Here is an 18,072-nt window from a genome sequence, read left to right as displayed (position 1 = left end):
GAGACCCCTGTCTCCGTGGGAGTTAATCTGCAAGGGCAGCCCCCGTAGCTGCGGCTGGGGCAGAACCGGGAGCACAGAAGTCCCACCAAAGAGACATCCAGCAGAGCAGGAAGGGTTGCTGGTTCCAGGGAAATAATCAGGGCAGGGGAGCTGGGGAATATCAGGGGCGCATCCCAGTGCGTGGGCTCCCCCCCCCCCCACACACACACTGATCTGTTGTGAGACCTCTTCCTGCTTCCCCTGGGCAACCAGATTCTTTCTCCTTGTCCGGCCCAAAACTCCATCCTCGGCCAGACAGAGCCACAGACACTAAAGGCTATTTCCCTTCCCCTTCAACAAACGTGTGGAGCTCCTACCACGTGCCTGGTCCCGGGCTGGAGACGGTGACTCCCTCCCTCCAGCGGTTTACAATCCGGTGGAGACCCTTGCCTGTGTAGGGCAAGAGGGCAGGGACGGCAGTGGAAAAAGACAAATACCTTGTTAAAGGAACAGGAATAAAGAGACGTCGTGGGAGTGCACAAAATAAATAAAGCAAAACACGGAGGCCACCAAGGCGGCAGCTCATCCTGAGATCTCAAGGTCTGTGGGTCTGTCTCCACAGGGGACATCTGACACCAAGCATTCCAGGGCCCCCGAAGGGGTGGGAGAGGACGACAGTGGACTAGAGGGAGGGGCCGAGCTGGATCGTGAGGAGGCCAAGGAAAGGCCTGTGCGTCGGTGAAATTAGGGGAAAGGAGAGGAGAGAGGAGGTCCAGCAGCGTTGGGGAGGGACGGGCGCTGTGGAAGGGACGCCGCGCAGAGACAGGGGGCCAGGCGGAGGGCAGACGCACGCCCACCCCGCGCGCCAGGAAAGCGGTCGGAGGCGGCGGCGGCCTCGGGGCGGGAGCTGCCCTCCACGTGCGCTACGTGCCGCGCGGGCCGCCCCCTTCGCGGCCGCCGGGGAGCCGGCCTCCCCGCTCCCGGAGCCCAGTCCGGAGGTGGGCGCGGGACCAGGTCGCCCCCCGGTTTGCGAGTCTGCGGCGCCCGGAAGGAACGCGGGGGCACCCCATCACCGGGCGGCCGGCCCGGGGTGCAGGATGCAGAGCCTGCCCGACCCCACCCGGGGTCGGGCAGGCTGTTCGGGAGGCCTGGGGGCTGAGCGGGCAGGAGGAGGATAGAGACCCCAGGGACGTGTGCGAGGCTCCGGGGCCGCACACAGGCGGCGGCTGGAGACGGAGCCCGGCGGGGCGGGGTGTCGTCCCGGGTGAGGAGGGGTTCCTGGAGACGTGGCACCCGGACAGGGCTCGGTTACGCTCCGGCCGCCGGGACTGCCACCCACCGGCCCCGGTCCCGGCCGCGACGCCGGCCCACCCCTGCCTCGCTGCCAGGTGCACCGAGACACGGACCTCCGGCCGAGAGCACAGCCCAGCCACTGGGGAGCCCGGCGGCCGCGGAGCAGACAATGAGGCGCGTGTCCCGCCCCCGAGCGCCGCGCCGGCCGGCCAATCAGCGCCCACGCCGGCCGGCCAATCAGCGCCCGCGGCCGGGCTCTTTAAAAAAAGAAGGACCGGCGCGGCGCCGCTGTCAGCTGGGTGGATCCCTCCGCGCATGTAAACACACGTTATAAAGGGCTGGGAGCGCCTCCGTGTCCCCGCGGGAGGAGCGGCCGCGGACCGAGCACTCTTTTCCGGAGCATCTCTATGGTCCCCTGGCCGCCCGGCGGCGGCCGACCCTCTCTCAGCGTCACGACGCGTCCGCGGGGAGCCGACAGCTGCTGCGCCGTCTGGAGCCACGAAATCCCGTGGCTGGGGTCGCTACCGGAAGTTCGGGACGCGAGGCGGGGAGGGGCGGGGGCGGCCTGGGGGCAGCTGGGGACTGGAGAGTTTTCCGTGGGTTCGCTGTCCTGCATCTCGGTTGTAATCCGTACGTGTCTAGAGTTTTCCTCAAAGTTATGCCTACCTGGCTTGGCGGATGCCAATGCTAAGTGTGAAAATAGTCTTGACGTCGCTCCTAGGAAAGAGCACATGACAGGAAATCAAGTCCAGCGAGACCCTCTAAAGCACAGACCGCACACGGCAAAGAGCAACAACGAGGATTTTTTCTCCCCAACATTTTACTGTGAAAAAATTTGAAAGATTCAGCAAAGTTAAAAGAATTTTTTGCAGCCGACTCCTATCTCCCGCACCTAGATTCTAACTTGCTGTCTCATATCCTTCTTACACCGATGACTTTTGCTCTACTAGGATGCCAGCTGCCCTTGGCCTCGGTCTCCATTGTCGTGGCTTAGCTAGGTCCCAAAGCCCTAGACAGATAAGGCCTGCCTTCTCCAAGGACCTTTCGGTTTACTTAAGACTTTACTGAAGAGTAGCTTTCTCCCCTCGCCGGCCTTTTAGCTGAAGAATGCTCAAGGATGAGACTTCTTTACTCCAGGCGAATCTAAAAGCAGGGCTAGGACTCTGTTGACGCCTACCTACAAAGGAGGCCCTGGCAAACAGTCCTTCCATGGGTTTGGCTGCTTTCTGGATAAAGGAGATCTTTTTTAATGTTGAAGTCCTACTTTCTGAGTTCTCTCCCCTTTTCTGGGGCAGGACATTACCTGACCCCCCCCACCACCATGTGTCAAAATTGTTCTTACCTCTTAAAGTGACTGAACCTCTCTGTGCCTTCATGATCTGCTCTGCAAAATGGGGGTAATAGCAGTGCCTCCCAAGCGGGATGGGAGTGAAGCTTCAAGGAGCGAATATACCACTACACACAAGGCATTTACAAGGATGCCTATGCACAGTAAGCATTAGATGAAGAAGGGCTCTCATTCAGGCTAATCACTCCCAGATTTACATCTCCACTTCTGATTTATACGCTGAGCCTGTTGGGTATCTCCAACTGTACCAGACACCTCAGACTCAACAGGGCCAGAAGTGGACCCACGAGCTCCCTCCCCAGACTGACTTCTTGTTCCCCAGCGATGCCAGCGGCCGCACCCACTCAGGCACGTACCTACACCCCTGAATCGCGCCTCCCCAATTTGTCACTTTTATGCCCTCCATTTGCATCCCTCCCTCCTAATGAATAGCACCACTGCCTTAATTTAGGCCCCATCATTCCTCATCTGGATTATTTCAAGGCTCCCGCTCTTCTCACATCCAGCTTCGCCGTGTATTGCTCGCGGACCACACTTCCCTGCAACACCCTACCTTCCAATAAGTGGAGTCTCCACCACTTGTTAGCCTAGGAATTTGGGCAAATTTCTTGATCAACCTATGTATGCCTCGCTGTCCTTATTTGTAAAATGGAAACGAGTATCTGTCTCGTAGGGTTGCTGTGTATATTAAAGATTAATCGTGAAAGCACGTGGCACAGGGCCTAGGAGATGAAGTAATCAGAGTGTTAGCTTATTATCCTCCTAACTGTTGTTTTCTCACCTACAGGCTGTTGTCACGTTCAAGCTCTTCCCTCTACCTGGAAAAGCCTCCTCCGTCCCCGACACCCTGCACCCCTCGGGGTCTGACCAGGTGTCCTTGCACTTCCACCACGGCGCTTCCCACGGGGCGGGACGGGACGGAGCGTCCAGCCGTGGGCCCGGCTTCTCCCCCAGACCCGTAACTTCCCGAGGGAGGGAAGGGGCTCTGGCACGTAGTCAGTGGTCAGTGGGTCCCGGCTGGGCTGGGCCGTGAGGACGAGCTCCGTCCCCCGGGGGCCGCCCCGCCCGGCCCGGGGGCGGGCGCTCAGCACGGGCTGGGTGGGGGTGGGGTGGGACTCCTTTTCCTCGCCGTGGCGGCGGAGGCGCGCGGCGGAGGCGCACGGCGTGGCTGGCGCGGCGCGGCGTTCTCGGTCGGTGTCGGAGTCGGTGTCGGAGTCGGAGTCGGAGTCGGAGTCTGAGGAGCCGGATCCGAGGCTGAGGAGGAGGAGGAGGAGGAGAAGGAGGAAGAGGAGGAGGAGAAGAAGAAGGATTAGGAGGAAGGCCAAGAAGCCGGAGGAGGCCGACAACCGTCGCTCAGTCGCGTCCGCGGCGCCGCGAGGATGGAGGCCCCTGGCCCGCGCCCCGCGCCGGCCCTCGGCGGCCCCGGCCCGCTGGGCGAGTTCCTGCCGCCGCCCGAGTGCCCGGTCTTCGAGCCCAGCTGGGAGGAGTTCGCCGACCCTTTCGCCTTCATCCACAAGATTCGGCCCATAGCCGAGCAGACCGGGATCTGCAAGGTGCGGCCGCCGTCGGTGAGTCTTGAGCGGGGCTCGCGGCCGGCCGGCGGGCGGCTGGGCCTCTGCGCGGGGCGCGGCGACAGCGGACGGAGCGCGGCCGGGGTTCGGATCCGGACGGAGAGGCGGCAGCACCGCCGGCACCGGGGTCGCGGCCGTGCGCCGGAGCCCGCGGGGCGGAGGGCGGGCTGGCGCGGAAGCCCCCGGGCGCGGGTGCGGCGGGTGCGGGGCGCCGGGGGTGCGGGGTGCGCGACCCGCGAGTTGTCGCGAGGAGGAAAGTTTTCAATATGGCGGCGGAGCCCCTGGTCCTTTGTGTGGAGGCGGCGGCGGCCCGGGCGGCTTCACCTGGCGCCCCACCCTCCGGCCCCGGACCCCCCGCCCCGGCCCGGACCCCTGGCGGGCCCCCCGGGCCGGGGACTAGGCGGGGCGACGGCGCCTGACGGGGGCACCGCGGGCCGGGCCGAGCGGACGTGCCGAGGGGGCGTGAGCGTGGGGTTCGGGGGGCGGCCGCCAAGAGGCTCCCCGGCCCCCGCCCCGAGAGCTGCCCGCGGCGGGCGGTGTCAGCCCCGAAGGCGGAGGCCGCTCCGCGTCCCGAGCCGGAGCGGAGGCCCTCGTGCAGCCCCCTGCGTGGGTGGGCGTGAGGGTGGGTGTTCCCGAAACGGTCACCAACGGCTGCAACGTCGACGGAGAAGCCCTGCCGGCCCCTGCCCCTCCCCTTCCCTCCTCTCCCTCCCCCTTCCCTCCCCTCCCCTCCCCTCCCCCTTCCCTCTCCTCCCTCCCCTCCCCCTCCCCTCTCCCTCCCCTCCCGTCACTTTCCCTCCCCCTCCCCCAGCCCCCGGCCGCAAGCTCCGGACCCCTGGGCTGTGCCCACCTTTCGGACCGGCCGAGGCGGCCTGAGCTGTTGGATGGGCCGGGACCGTTGGCCGGAGGTTTAACTGCTTTTCCGACAGTTTCAGAAGCTTCTCCCCGCTCCGCCCCCGCTCCCTCGGAGGAAGCCCCCCCCCCGCCCCTTTCTTTCTTAGGCTTGCTCTTTGTAATGACGTTGGAGTTGAGGGGTTCTGTGCGTAACCGCTCAGCTTGGAGAGCTGTGTCGAGGGAGATCCCGACTGAGTCTGTCTGATCCCAAGTTCCCCCTCCTCCCGAATTGAAACGTGGACTCTATATTGGAGTTTATCTTGGACTAGTTTGAAATGGAGATGAAATACCTGTCTCCGGGAATAACTGGTCAGTTAGGATGGGGGAGATGATTGAGAATAGACGCCTTTCTCTCAAGAAGTAGGCAAGGTTGATTGTCGTTGCTTAAGGGAAGTGCGTGTCGGTTGGAGCGCAGAGGCCTGCAGAAGTTGTGCGGTGATTGGGGCCAGGGTTTTAGTTGTGGAAGAATAGGGCATGGACAGGTAGCACCGGAGCTTTGTGTCAGCGTTAGGGACGGGGACTATGAATAGTCCGCTTTTGCATCCATGGGCGTCTATTCTGAAACTAGGCAACTTGAGTAAGTTCTCAGTAGCCCAGATGTGCGCAGTCGGTTGCTGGGAGTGAGTTGTCCTCCATGTTGGTATTGTGGTGCACTAGGGCTGGGGTAAACCCTTTATCTACTTTCTTTTCCTATTCCTTTTGTCGGGTTCTTTTCCTAAAAGGATAGTGTTGCTCTGGTTAGGTTTGGCTACTCATTTCAGCATCTTGGCCAGAATATTAGTGGTAAGCTTTGCAAAATGTGTGATCTGACTGCCTTTCCCCATTCTGAATGTCAGACAGACGTGATGGCCACCATTTTGTATTGAGAGTGGTACTTACTACAGCCGAGGAAGGGTATTAAAGAGGCACAAATAAATAATCCACAGACATAACCAGGGCTCTGTTTTGGAGACCTCCTTTGTGTGGAGGAGGCTTGCTTCCTCCTTTGTTAAACAAACTCCTGTGCCAATTGGAAAGAGTTTGGGAGTATTTCTAGTTGATATCACCGCAAAAAGGGAAACCTTTCCAGAAGTTGTAGCTCTTGAAGAAGGGTCTTGTTGGAACAAAGGGATCTGAAGAGATGGAGATGTAAACACAGTCTTTGTTTTAGAAACCGTTTTCTTTTAGAAAGCTAACTGTGAACAAGTGGTTTCATATAGTTGAAATAAAGCAACAACAAACCAAGAGATAAGAAATATTTTCCATGGCGATAGCTCTATTAATGCCCATGTTTCTAGATGATTTGTGACCACTAAGTTTTTGGAATACAAGTGACTGTATTAAAATGGGGATTGGGTTTATTGGTATTTTATTTCTCGGAGATAAGGGGAAGAATTACAAAGCATTTCTATTTTCTTTTGTCCTTATCTTTGCATCTTTAATTAATGGTACTTAATGTAGCTTCAATTTATAGCTGCTTCTTAGTGATGGTCCTAAACTGCTTTGCTACTGAAAACTTGAGGTTCACAGAAATTTGTTTGTGAAAATATAGTAAGATAAATATGATAAAAGGTAATAAAATCAAGAAGATGTTATTCAGATCCTGAGTTATAAGTTTAAAGAGGGTAGTAAACAAACCTATTTTCAAATTACATCAAGTATGTAGGATAACTAGGCTTGTTTCCTGGACTTTCCCCCCCCCCCCCCAATTTACAATTAATTTGACTTCTGGTTTGTTACCTTTAAAATGCAAATTTTCATTTCCTTCTTGATGTACTTAGATTTCTTTTTAAGGACAAATTATATTTTCCATGTCATTTTGTGGTATTTGGAGATGATTAATTTTAGGGGTGTAACTATTAGGCAGAAAATAGTGGACTGCTCAGTAAATACTTTTCTCAGTCTCTCGAGTTTGATAGGAATATATGTGGTGGCTTCAGTAATTTACTCTGTTGCTCTCAAACATGTAACATTTGGCCATAGATAGGCAGATTCCACAAATTTCTTCTCTGGAGGTGTCCAGACATTAGAGATTTAAGTCAAACCCCAGATGGCACAATAGACACATTTTTCAACTTTAACTTCCTGTGGTCATTAGTTTGATCCCTTAGGCTTCATAGCCAAAGTGTAAAACGTTCAAATGTTCTAATACAGTCAGTGTCTTAATCCAGTCAGTGTCTTTGATTGAGCCTGTTGGTTCCGCCCTTAGAACATGAAGGAACTTAAATATACTTCTCTTTGTATGGGGGGAGGTGTGAGTGATACAGAGCTCTTTTACTCTCATTCCAGCCCATCATTCTCCCTAATGTTAGGTTTGCTTGACTGTGGCCTAATCCTCTTTGTTGTTTTTCCAGTTTCTTTGGTGTCATGAAATTTTTCTCTAGCTGTGATTCCTTGCCACCTTAAACCTTTTAATATTTGGGGGGAAAGCTTATCAATAGAAATATCCTTGAGCAAAGGAAGAACTTATAATTACTTTTTAAAAATAACAGTTTTGTTTAGACATAATGTATTTACCATACAATTCATCAATTTAAAGTGTGCAATTCAGTAGTTTTTAGTATTTTCATGGAGTTTTACAACCATCATCACAATCAGTGTTAGAACATGTTTCTCACCCGCAAAAGAAACCCTGTACCCAATTGTAACTAGTTTTTAAAGAGAAATTTAGAACTGTACCTCTCAAAAGAAGAACTTTTTTTTCTCACTTGGTAGGAGGCTGGATTAAGTCCTACAGTTTTAGTTTGTGTCTGCCTTAACGTAAAAACAAACTTCATTTGTTGTAGTCTTTGAATGGGTGATTAGCTAAATTTGACTTTGCCAGTGGTAGATTGGTCACACTCACAGGCATCCATCTAGCTGTAATTCTTAGTGAACTAATCAACAAGTTAATAATAGACTCTTAGAATGGAATGTGAGTGATATTGCAAATATATGAAACAGCTTAAGGTTTACATCCCCACCCCCACTGGAAAAGTTTCCTTTCCTGTGGTTGTAGGATTTGTTTTTAAACATGCAGTCTAAACCTTTTTTAAAGAGCAGAATGACTAGATAATTGCCTTTGAAGAGTCTTAATAAATGTTCTGATTTAAAGCTGGGGTGTTGAGTTCATTATTGAGAGACACTGATAAGAAAAATTAGAGAAAATGATCAACCCTCGGTTTCATTCTTTGTCTCTAAGGTCCTTAATTTTTTTTTATTTCTGATTGATTGATCAGTAGTAAATTCATTTACTTATTTGTTTAGTTTGAGAGACAATAGCAAAGTCCAGGATGCTTACAATACTTTAATATAGGCAGACAGAAATCTTCCAGTGAGAGAATTTTCTTTTAGAAAGGCAAAAATATCATTGTGAACTATTCAATTAAAAAAAAAAAAAGGAATCTGGTTTATATGCTGTAAATGGGAGCTTTTTGCAGGCTTTGGTAACCTCTCGTTGTTTTAATTGGGCTACATTAAAGTTTGGTTGTAGAAAAGGATAGAGGGAGACCTCATGCCCCCAAATGAAAGTGCTGATTAATTAGGTTCCTGGATTTAGGTTCCACGAAGCCTACTTGTGTATCTCTTGGCAAAGGCCTAGATGAGTTTAAAAACCAGTAACCTGGAAAGACCTTGCTTTCCTCATTGTGCAGTCCTTGCATTGAGCTGGTGGTGTGATTTTTCCTTTCTAAGAGAATTAGATATTCTTTGGAGATTATGCTAATATACCTGTTTTATGTGTAGAAGATCATTGCAGTCTCAAAAAAATTTTTTTTAATAATGTGGAATAAATGTTCGGAACTGAAGGACTGACTATACTTTCAGAAAGTTCTAAGTTTGGGTCCCTTGAAGAGGAATCATCAGAAGCACAGCAGTGAGTCCCTTTGGGGTGAGTGGGTCCGTGCCATATCACTGGGCCACTCCCATTTACTTTCGATTACTTAAGGTTTGAGAAACTAATAACTGGATTTTAAAATCTGAGTTGTGAGAAACTTGTCTAAGACATGAGAATTGTATGCAGCTTAACAAGGATTTCTTAAGTATTTATCAACTGCTGTGTCCTAGCATGGGATTAAAGAGAAAAATGAGATATTACCTCTGTACACCTAAAACAAATTCTTATAAAAATGCTTTTTCTGTCATTAACTATTAGATGAGTTCAGTGGTGACTTTGCTTTTTCAGTTTCCAAGTTTATGAAGACTAATGGGGAGAAGCCGCCTCTAGGGCAGTGGGACATTTCTGTTTCATAACTGTAAGATGGAAGAATTTGACTAAATGTATTCTTGTCTTTTTAAATTTTTTTTTAAACATTCAGAATTGTAATTGTAGACCATTCCTCTTAAAGCATCATTGCCATACGCCTTTGGACATGGCCTAGAGTCATCCCATCTGTTCCTCTGTTTTATTTCTTTTAATCATTTAAGTTCTCTCTCTGGACTTAGGACCAGTTACTGTGCTCTGCTAGAGCCTTCATCTCCAGGGTATAAATGACATTTTTTAAATTATGAAAATAATTCAAGCATACACAAAAGTGTAGATAATATAGTCCCTTTACGTATTTTCCTGGGTGTAGGAGGGCGGAAAGCAGAGCAGCAGTGTTGGAATTGAGAGCAAGCTAGTGACCTCAGGTGCAGAGAACAACTTGGCTTAGCTTTTGTCTTATTCAGGGTGAGTGAGATTTGAGCAATTAGGAATGAGGTTTCTAGCCTTTAGTGAGAGATGGCCACTCTTTGCCTAATCAGGATGGGAACTGGATTTCTCAGTCTTTACAGGGCCTTTGTTGCTTTGTGACACGTTTGTTGGAGCCTGTGTGGGAACCTGACCGCTGTCAGGCCAGCTCCTGGATGCAGAGCCGTGGTGGTCGGAGGTGGTGCCCGTCTGTTCCCTTTCCTGCCCTTGGTCCATGTTCCTGTCTGACGTCATCTCAGCAGCATAGAGCTGGGAGTCGAGAGTGACCAAGAAGTAGAACGAAGTCCCTTCTGGAAAAGTAGTTTGAAGGAAATGAGAGTCAAAGGGTCTAATGTGTGGCTGGTCAGGATGTTATTAGGTTCACTTTACTGTGAAGATGGTGGTTCCACTTCCAGCCTCGATGATGCAGTTCCTGTTTCAGCAGAATTGCTGACGAACATTTAGGTGACCTCAAATGTTCAAAAGAAGTGATTTAAAAGTCAGGCCATTGAAAAATATTTTCTGTAAATAACCCCTTAACATCTAAGCACTCTCCTCCCCAAAATAATAAATAACTTCATTTTTCAGGAACTAAGTTAAACATCACTAGGCAGAAGGTGACATAATAAACGGCTTTTTTTTTTTAAGCTTGTTGATTCCATTTCACTTGGAAATGTTATCTTACAACTGATGTAAATTTTAAGAAATGTTTTGCAGGGATAAAAATAAGCTTTATCAAGGGGAGTGTATGTGGACTTTTATTTTTTTCTATTACATAAAAGAAGGAGTGTTTCTAAATTTTTTTAAATGAGTGGGTAGAGTCTTGAATCTAGTACCATCACAACCTTGGACAAAGTCATTTTTTTCCAATGTATGCCTTCTTATCTGCTATAAGGAGACCTGACTCTGACTTAGAGCTGTTGTCCAGATTAATTGATGGATTGCAGGGAGCTTAAATTCCAAAGCTTTTACTTGCTCGCTGCTAAGAAGGGTCTGGGGACAGATTTAGAGAGACGAGGGTTAGTGCCAAATACATATCCCTCATTTCTCCTACAGCGAAGGGATTTTTAAAAGTGAAACTTGAAAAGTCAAAAGCCCAACATCAAAACTAGAATATACAAAGTGTAAATTCTTCTGTTGGTTTAGATGAAGCTTTTCTGCACCTGGATGTTTTTTTAAATTAGTTGAAATAAAAAATTTTTTTCAGGTAGAGCTGTTATGAATTATTTCAGAAAATTTGCAGTGTATGTGTGTTATACAGGTAGGAGTTTGGTAAGCTTTGTGTTAAGAAGTGTTTAAAATTATTTAATTTCCCCTAGTGTGGGAGGGCTGTGATGCTGTGGAAGCCCTGCAGATGGAGAGCATTATATTTTGTCTAACATAATTTAAATAGTCCTAATTCTTGCCTGAAGGGTTAGTAGATTGAGTCTTTAATAAGTTGCTTGTAAAGTGAGGAGAAAAGTAGAAGAGGTGTCAGGGAAAAGGTTTATTTTGGTCTTCAGGACAGAGCCCGATTATATTTTATTCTTTTACTAAGAAGTAGGCAGACTTTTTAATTTTTTTAAATAAAGCTAATTAGAGTTTCTATATGATCATACAAATTTGGATTCACCGTGTTTTTTTGTTCAAATATGTTATGGATGGTCACCTTATCTTTGATAAAGGAGGCAGGAATGTACAGTGGAGAAAGGACAGTCTCTTCAATAAGTGGTGCTGGGAAAACTGGACAGGGACATGTAAAAGTATGAGATTAGATCACTCCCTAACACCATACACAAAAATTAGCTCAAAATGGATTAAAGACCTAAATGTAAGGCCAGACACTATCAAACTCCTAGAGGAAAACATAGGCAGAACACTCTATGACATAAATCACAGCAAGATCCTTTTTGACCCACCTCCTAGAGAAATGGAAATAAAGACAAAAATAAACACATGGGACCTAATGAAACTTCAAAGCTTTTGCACAGCAAAGGAAACCATAAACAAGACCAAAAGACAACCCTCAGAATGGGAGAAAATATTTGCAAATGAAGCAACTGACAAAGGATTAATCTCCAAAATTTATAAGCAGCTCATGCAGCTCAATATCAAAAAAACAAACAACCCAATCCAAAAATGGGCAGAAGACCTAAATAGACATTTCTCCACAGAAGATATACAGACAGCCAACAAACACATGAAAGGATGCTCAACATCTTTACTCATTAGAGAAATGCAAATCAAAACTACAATGAGATATCATCTCACACCAGTCAGAATGGCCATCATCAAAAAATCTAGAAACAATAAATGCTGGAGAGGGTGTGGAAAAAAGGGAACACTCTTGCACTGCTGGTGGGAATGTGAATTGGTACAGCCACTATGGAGAACGGTATGGAGGTTCCTTAAAAAACTACAAATAGAACTACCATATGACCCAGCAATCCCACTACTGGGCATATACCCTGAGAAAACCATAATTCAAAAAGAGACATGTACCAAAATGTTCATAGCAGCCCTATTTACAATAGCCCGGAGATGGAAACAACCTAAGTGTCCATCATTGGATGAATGGGTAAAGAAGATGTGGCACATATATACAATGGAATATTACTCAGCCATAAAAAGAAATGAAATTGAGCTATTTGTAATGAGGTGGATGGACCTAGAGTCTGTCATACAGAGTGAAGTAAGTCAGAAAGAGAAAGACAAATACTGTATGCTGACACATATATATGGAATTTAAGAAAAAATGTCATGAAGAACATAGGGGTAAGACAGGAATAAAGACACAGACCTACTAGAGCATGGACTTGAGGATATGGGGAGGGGGAAGGGTAAGCTGTGACAAAGTGAAAGAGCGGCATGGACATATATACACTACCAAACGTAAGGTAGATAGCTAGTGGGAAGCAGCCGCATAGCACAGGGAGATCAGCTCTGTTCTCTGTGACCGCCTGGAGGGGTGGGATAGGGAGGGTGGGAGGGAGACGCAAAAGGGAGGGGATATGGGAACATATGTATATGTATAACTGATTAAATTTGTAAAATAAAAAAAAACAAAAAAAAACAAAAAAAAACAAATATGTTATGGGATCTCATAACATTGCTTCTTAGGTGGACCCGTATATATTGTATTTCTACTATTGTGGCTTTTTTGTTTTTGTCTTGAATCAAGCAATTCACTCAATACGGTTTTCTACATGTGTTAAAACACTGTCTAGTGGTGTACATACAAAGTTTTAAAATCTTTAAAATGTTGAAAGTGTTTGTTTAGTTGCGAGCACGTAGCTAGGCTGAGCTTCTCTTCCCAGCTATGTTCCTTGTGTGGCCCTAGGCAGATTTTTGTGCATTCCTACATTAATTCTTGCCACTTCAGAGCTTGATCAAATTGTAGTGTTAGAGGGCTTCCCTGGTGGCGCCGTGGTTGAGAGTCCGCCTGCCGATGCAGGGGAAGCGGGTTCGTGCCCTGGTCCGGGAAGATCCCACATGCCACGGAGTGGCTGGGCCCGTGAGCCAACACAGCCAAAAAGAAAAAGAAAAAAAAAAAGACAAATTGTACTGCTAGGGATAAAGAGGGACATTTCATAATGATAGGTAGGTTAGGATAAAATGTTATATTCAAGCAATGGAGTGCTACTTAGCAATAAAAAGGAACAAACTACTGATACATTCAACAACATGAATGAATCTCAAAAACATTACATTAAGTGATGGACATCTTGCAGAAAAGAGCACACATTGTACCATTCCATTTATTTGAAGCTCTAGAGCACACAATATTAATATATGATGGAAAAAAAATTGTAGTGTTAGAGAACTAAGTTTAAACCTGCATGTGTTTTCAGCCGTTGGTTGAAGCTTTTGTTAAGCATGCATTCCTGTGAGGCATACAGATACCTGAACATGGCTGTCTACTCCACTGCTAACTCCAGAGACAAAGGACAAATCCTGTCAAAACCACATAATTTCAAGGTCTTTAAGGCAGGATCCTCCCAATTTTCTGTGCGGTTGTACCAACTCGTCATTTGGTGATATTTAAACCAGATGGGAACATGTCACCCTTGCCAGGCTTTAACTTGGATGGGGAGAGTGAGGATCTCTTAAGATTTGTACTTTGGTGTCTTTTTATTTGTGGGACAGGGGGTGAGGCCATGGAGATGAGCAAGGTCTAGAAAGAATTTTGGGACTATAACCTCCATTTTGTAAAATTCCAGATATTCCAAGCTTTTTCCTCTCCCAGAGAGGCTCTTATCCAATATTTTGGACAAATTGAGAACAGCCACCAGATTTTCCAGCGGAAGGCTGGCTTTGGGGATTTGTGTAGGGTGTGAGTTTGGGGTTTTTAAAGATTGTACTTAATGGCAGCCCATTCTTCTGGGTTCCTTTCTATAAGTACTTTTTTTTCCCACTGCTAACCTTGTGGCTTTTCCTGTCTTCCAAGTGTAAAATACATCCTTGACTTATGTTAATAGATAATTGCTCATCAGATTTTTTTTGAGGGGAACAGGGTTTAAAATTTGATTTAGGTTCCAAGGTAATTTATTTTTGGCAGTTGGTATTAGCTAGCTAGGACATGAAAACTTGCAGAGAATAGGGTTTTCATGGAAAAATCGTGGAGCAGGAGTCCACACATTTGGCTTCTGGTGTGTGTTCCATTATCTTCATGTTATCCTTGAGCTTCCAGCCTTGAGGTTGGATTTTCAAGGTTTTATTCCGTTAACCTGCCTTTTTTTGTTTGTTTTAATAAATTTATTTATTTATTTTTGGCTGCCTTGTGCTGTGCGCAGGCTTTCTCTGGTTGCGGCGAGCGGGACTACTCTTCACTTACGTGTGCAGACTTCTCATTTTGGTGGCTTCTCTTGTTGCAGAGCACAGGCTCTAGGCACGTGGGCTTCAGTAGCTGTGGCATGTGGGCTCAGTAGTTGTGGCTCACAGGCTCTAGAATGCAGGCTCAGTAGTTGTGGCACACAGGCTTAGTTGCTCTGTGGCATGTGGTATCTTCCCAGACCAGGGCTCGAACCTGTGCCCACTGAATTGGCAGGCGGATTCTTAACCACTGTGCCACCAGGGAAGCCCTAACCTGCCTTTTAAAATGAGGATAATTCTGGCCCTGCTTTACATGATGAGGCATAAAGAGGTAAGTAAACATGCTCAAGGTCATGTGACTACTAAGTGGAGGAGCCTGATACGAGCCCACACAGTACTCTTAACCATTACTTATATTGCCTATATCCACATGAAATTGGGATTACATGAGACGGCAGATGGAAAATTATGAACCTTTTTATTCTTTTTTTTTAAATTGAAGTGTAGTTGATTTACAATATTGTGTTAGTTTCAGGCGTACAGCAAAGTAGTTCAGTTATATGTATGCTTTTTCAGATAATTTTCCGTTATAGGTTATTACAAGCTATTGAATATTGCTCCCTGTGTTATGCAGTAAATCCTTGTTGCTTATCTATTCTATGTATAGTAGTTTGTATCTGTTGATACCATACTCCTAATTTATCCCTCCCCGACCCTCCCTTTCCCCCTTGGTACCCCTAAGTTTTTTTTCTATGTCTGTGAGTCTGTTTCTGTGTTGTACATAGATTCATTGCTGTTATCTTTTAGATTCCACATATAAGTGATGGCATATATTTGTCTTTGATTTACTTCACTCAGTATGATAATTTCTGGGTCCATCCATGTTGCTGCAAATGACATCATTTCGTTCTTTTTTATGGCTGCATAATAATCCATTGTATGTATGTACCACATCTTTATCCATTCATCTGTTGGTGGACACTTAGGTTGCTTCCATGTCTTGGCTGTTGTTAATAGTGCTGCTATGAACATTGGGGTGCATGTAGCTTTTCAAAGTGTGGTTTTCTCCAGATACAGGCCCAGGAGTGGGATTGCTGGATCCTATGGTAACTCTGTTTTTAGTTTTTAAGGAACTTCCATACTGTTCTCCAAGTGGCTGCACCAATTTACATTCCCACCAACAGTGTAGGAGGGTTCCCTTTTCCCTTTTGTTAACTTAGTTCTTGCTGCTAAGGTAGGATTTTTTTTTTCCACCTGTGCTGTGCGGCTTGCAGGATCTTAGTTTCCCGACCAGGGACTGAACTGAACCTGGGCCCATGGCATTGGAAGCGCCGAGTCCTAACCACTGCACTGCCAGTGAATTCCAAGGACAATTTTATAGATAAGGAAGCTGTGCTGAGAGATGTTAAATGACTTGTCTAAGGTGACACAGCTTTTAAAGGACAAATTAGGGAATTACAAACTGGCTTTTTACTTCCAAGTTCAGTGTTCTTCTTTCTAATATGTGGTGGCCAGTGGCTCCTTTCATAGATCCCAGAAATTAGCTGGGCTTTTTGGGAAGGAGAGTGTGATCTTCCTTTGCTTCTTTGTGGTTATCCTAACGCACTGAAGGAAAATCAGTACTAGAAAGCTGCCCTTATGTGATACCAAAGTACAGTACCATTTTGTTTTGTCTGTTACAGTTGCCTGTAAAATGTAATTATAAAATTTTAAGTAAACCGTGTGCCCTTATTTTTTTTTTTTTTTTTTTTCTTTTTGCGGTATGTGGGCCTCTCACTGTTGTGGCCTCTCCCGTTGCGGAGCACAGGCTCCGGATGCGCAGGCCCAGCGGCCATGGCTCACGGGCCCAGCCGCTCTGCAGCATATGGGATCCTCCCAGACCGGGGCACGAACCCGTATCCCCTGCATCGGCAGACGGACTCTTAACCACTGCGCCACCAGGGAGGCCCGCCCTTATTTTTTAACTTATCAATGTGTATGAGCTTGGCCATTCCATATACTTTTGGTTGGTTGGCTCATTTGTGTGGAAACTCCTGGCTCATCAATTTCAGTGACCACTTAGCTTCAATTGGAAGAATATGGAAGAAGCTCCTGGCCATTGGAAAGGTCAGCTAGGTTTGAGAACTACTAGTTTAGGTGATTCCCTGATAAGGTTTAGGCAGCTGTTAATATAGGGAATTTTCTTACCTGTTGACTTTGAATTAATAGAAATTCTCAGCTCCACTACAAGAAACTAAGGAATCCTTTCTGTCAGTTCTGGTGAATGAAGAAATGGATTGGGTCCTTGGGGTTGGTTATGGGTTCAATTCAGTACATTTATTGATATGTCAGTAAGTGCCAGGAATTGTGTTAAGGTTCTGCAGTTTACAGCTTTGACTTAAAGGAACTCATAGTCTGCTGGTGAGAAAGACCAGTAATTATATAGTAGGATGTGTGCAAGTAATGGAAATTGTATATAGAATGGTTGAAGATATGAGGGTTGGGGGGATGTGGAGGTGGGTGGAGTATGGGGAGAGGGGGCAGCCTGGGGGTATCTGGGAAGGCATTAGGTTAAGGCAGGTTTAGGGAGGAAATGGGAGTGTAGAATGAGAGTGAGGGTCACGAGAACTCGCAGAAACACCAACATTTAAGGACTAAAGAGACTCTAGTTGGAGGCTGCAGGAAGTGTGCTGGGAAGCCAAGGGGAGAAGACAGCTGGGTTGTTGAGCCTGTATCTCAGACTTACATGACTTCTCGGTGACGATTTTCTTAAGTCTCAACTGTAGACACAGCTGTAAAATCCTCTATTTAAAGTCTGGGAAAGTAGATAATAGACGAGTTTCTATAGTGTGTCCCATTGATACCAGGCAGCCATTCAAATGAGGACCAGTTTTATCAGGCTGGAACTTCCTTATATTTTAGGTTAAAGAGGGTCATCTTTTAAATCAAATTGATTATTATTATTTTTGGCCGTGCCGCATGGCTTGCAGGATCTTAGTTCCCCCACCAGGGATCGAACCTGGGCCCTGGCAGTGAAAGCCTGAGTCCTAACCACTGGACCTCCAGGGGATTCCCCAAATTAATTATTAAATGTGGCAATAAATGTGAAAGAAATAAGATAGTGCTCTCTCTAAAACAGTAACACTGAGATACATTATAAATTTATTTTAAGAGTTTTGGACATGAGATTTATTTTTCTACCATCCTAAATTGGGCTTGCCTGTGTAATAGTACACCCTTTTATCTTTCATACAGGAGATCTAGCCTTGAAGCATGGTCAGAATTAGAGTATACTGAATAGACTATCAGGTTGTCCTTGTGTAAATATTAGATGATCGGCCATGGGATAAACAGCAGCTTCCTGGCAATTCCAGTACAGGTTCAGGCTTCAGTCTTTTACTTCAGATATGGCTATTAGGGATCATATGTGTTCCAAAATTATTTCCACTTTTATTGCTAGACGTAGAGTTAATATATCTTAATTGCAGCAGGGCTGAAGAGCTGTTAACTATTTGCTTTTAGTGAAATGTATGGCTCACTATTTGTTTCTTCTTTGTTTGTTTGTTCAGTGCAGTTGCACATGTGTCTTG

The 18,072-nt window shown here is 46.7% G+C and overlaps 1 protein-coding gene across 2 annotated transcripts in view; it reads left to right on the top strand.

The window, feature by feature from the left end:
• Positions 1-3,736: 3,736 nt before the first annotated feature.
• The window catches only part of KDM5B (lysine demethylase 5B), a 73,849-nt gene continuing 59,513 nt past the window's right edge, over positions 3,737-18,072 (top strand). The window contains exon 1 of one of the 2 annotated variants that reach the window (XM_060091520.1): positions 3,737-4,188. In XM_060091520.1, coding sequence (XP_059947503.1) covers positions 4,000-4,188 — 189 coding nt within the window. In that variant the 5' untranslated portion in view covers positions 3,737-3,999. The remainder of the gene's footprint in view (positions 4,189-18,072) is intronic. The other variant, XM_060091519.1, reaches the window with a different exon arrangement.

This window comes from Mesoplodon densirostris, chromosome 2 (genome assembly GCF_025265405.1).
Source record: "Mesoplodon densirostris isolate mMesDen1 chromosome 2, mMesDen1 primary haplotype, whole genome shotgun sequence".
Lineage (NCBI taxonomy): Eukaryota > Metazoa > Chordata > Mammalia > Artiodactyla > Ziphiidae > Mesoplodon > Mesoplodon densirostris.
The sequence above is the reverse complement of the archived record's forward strand: the minus strand, read 5'-3'. Positions and strand labels throughout refer to the sequence as shown.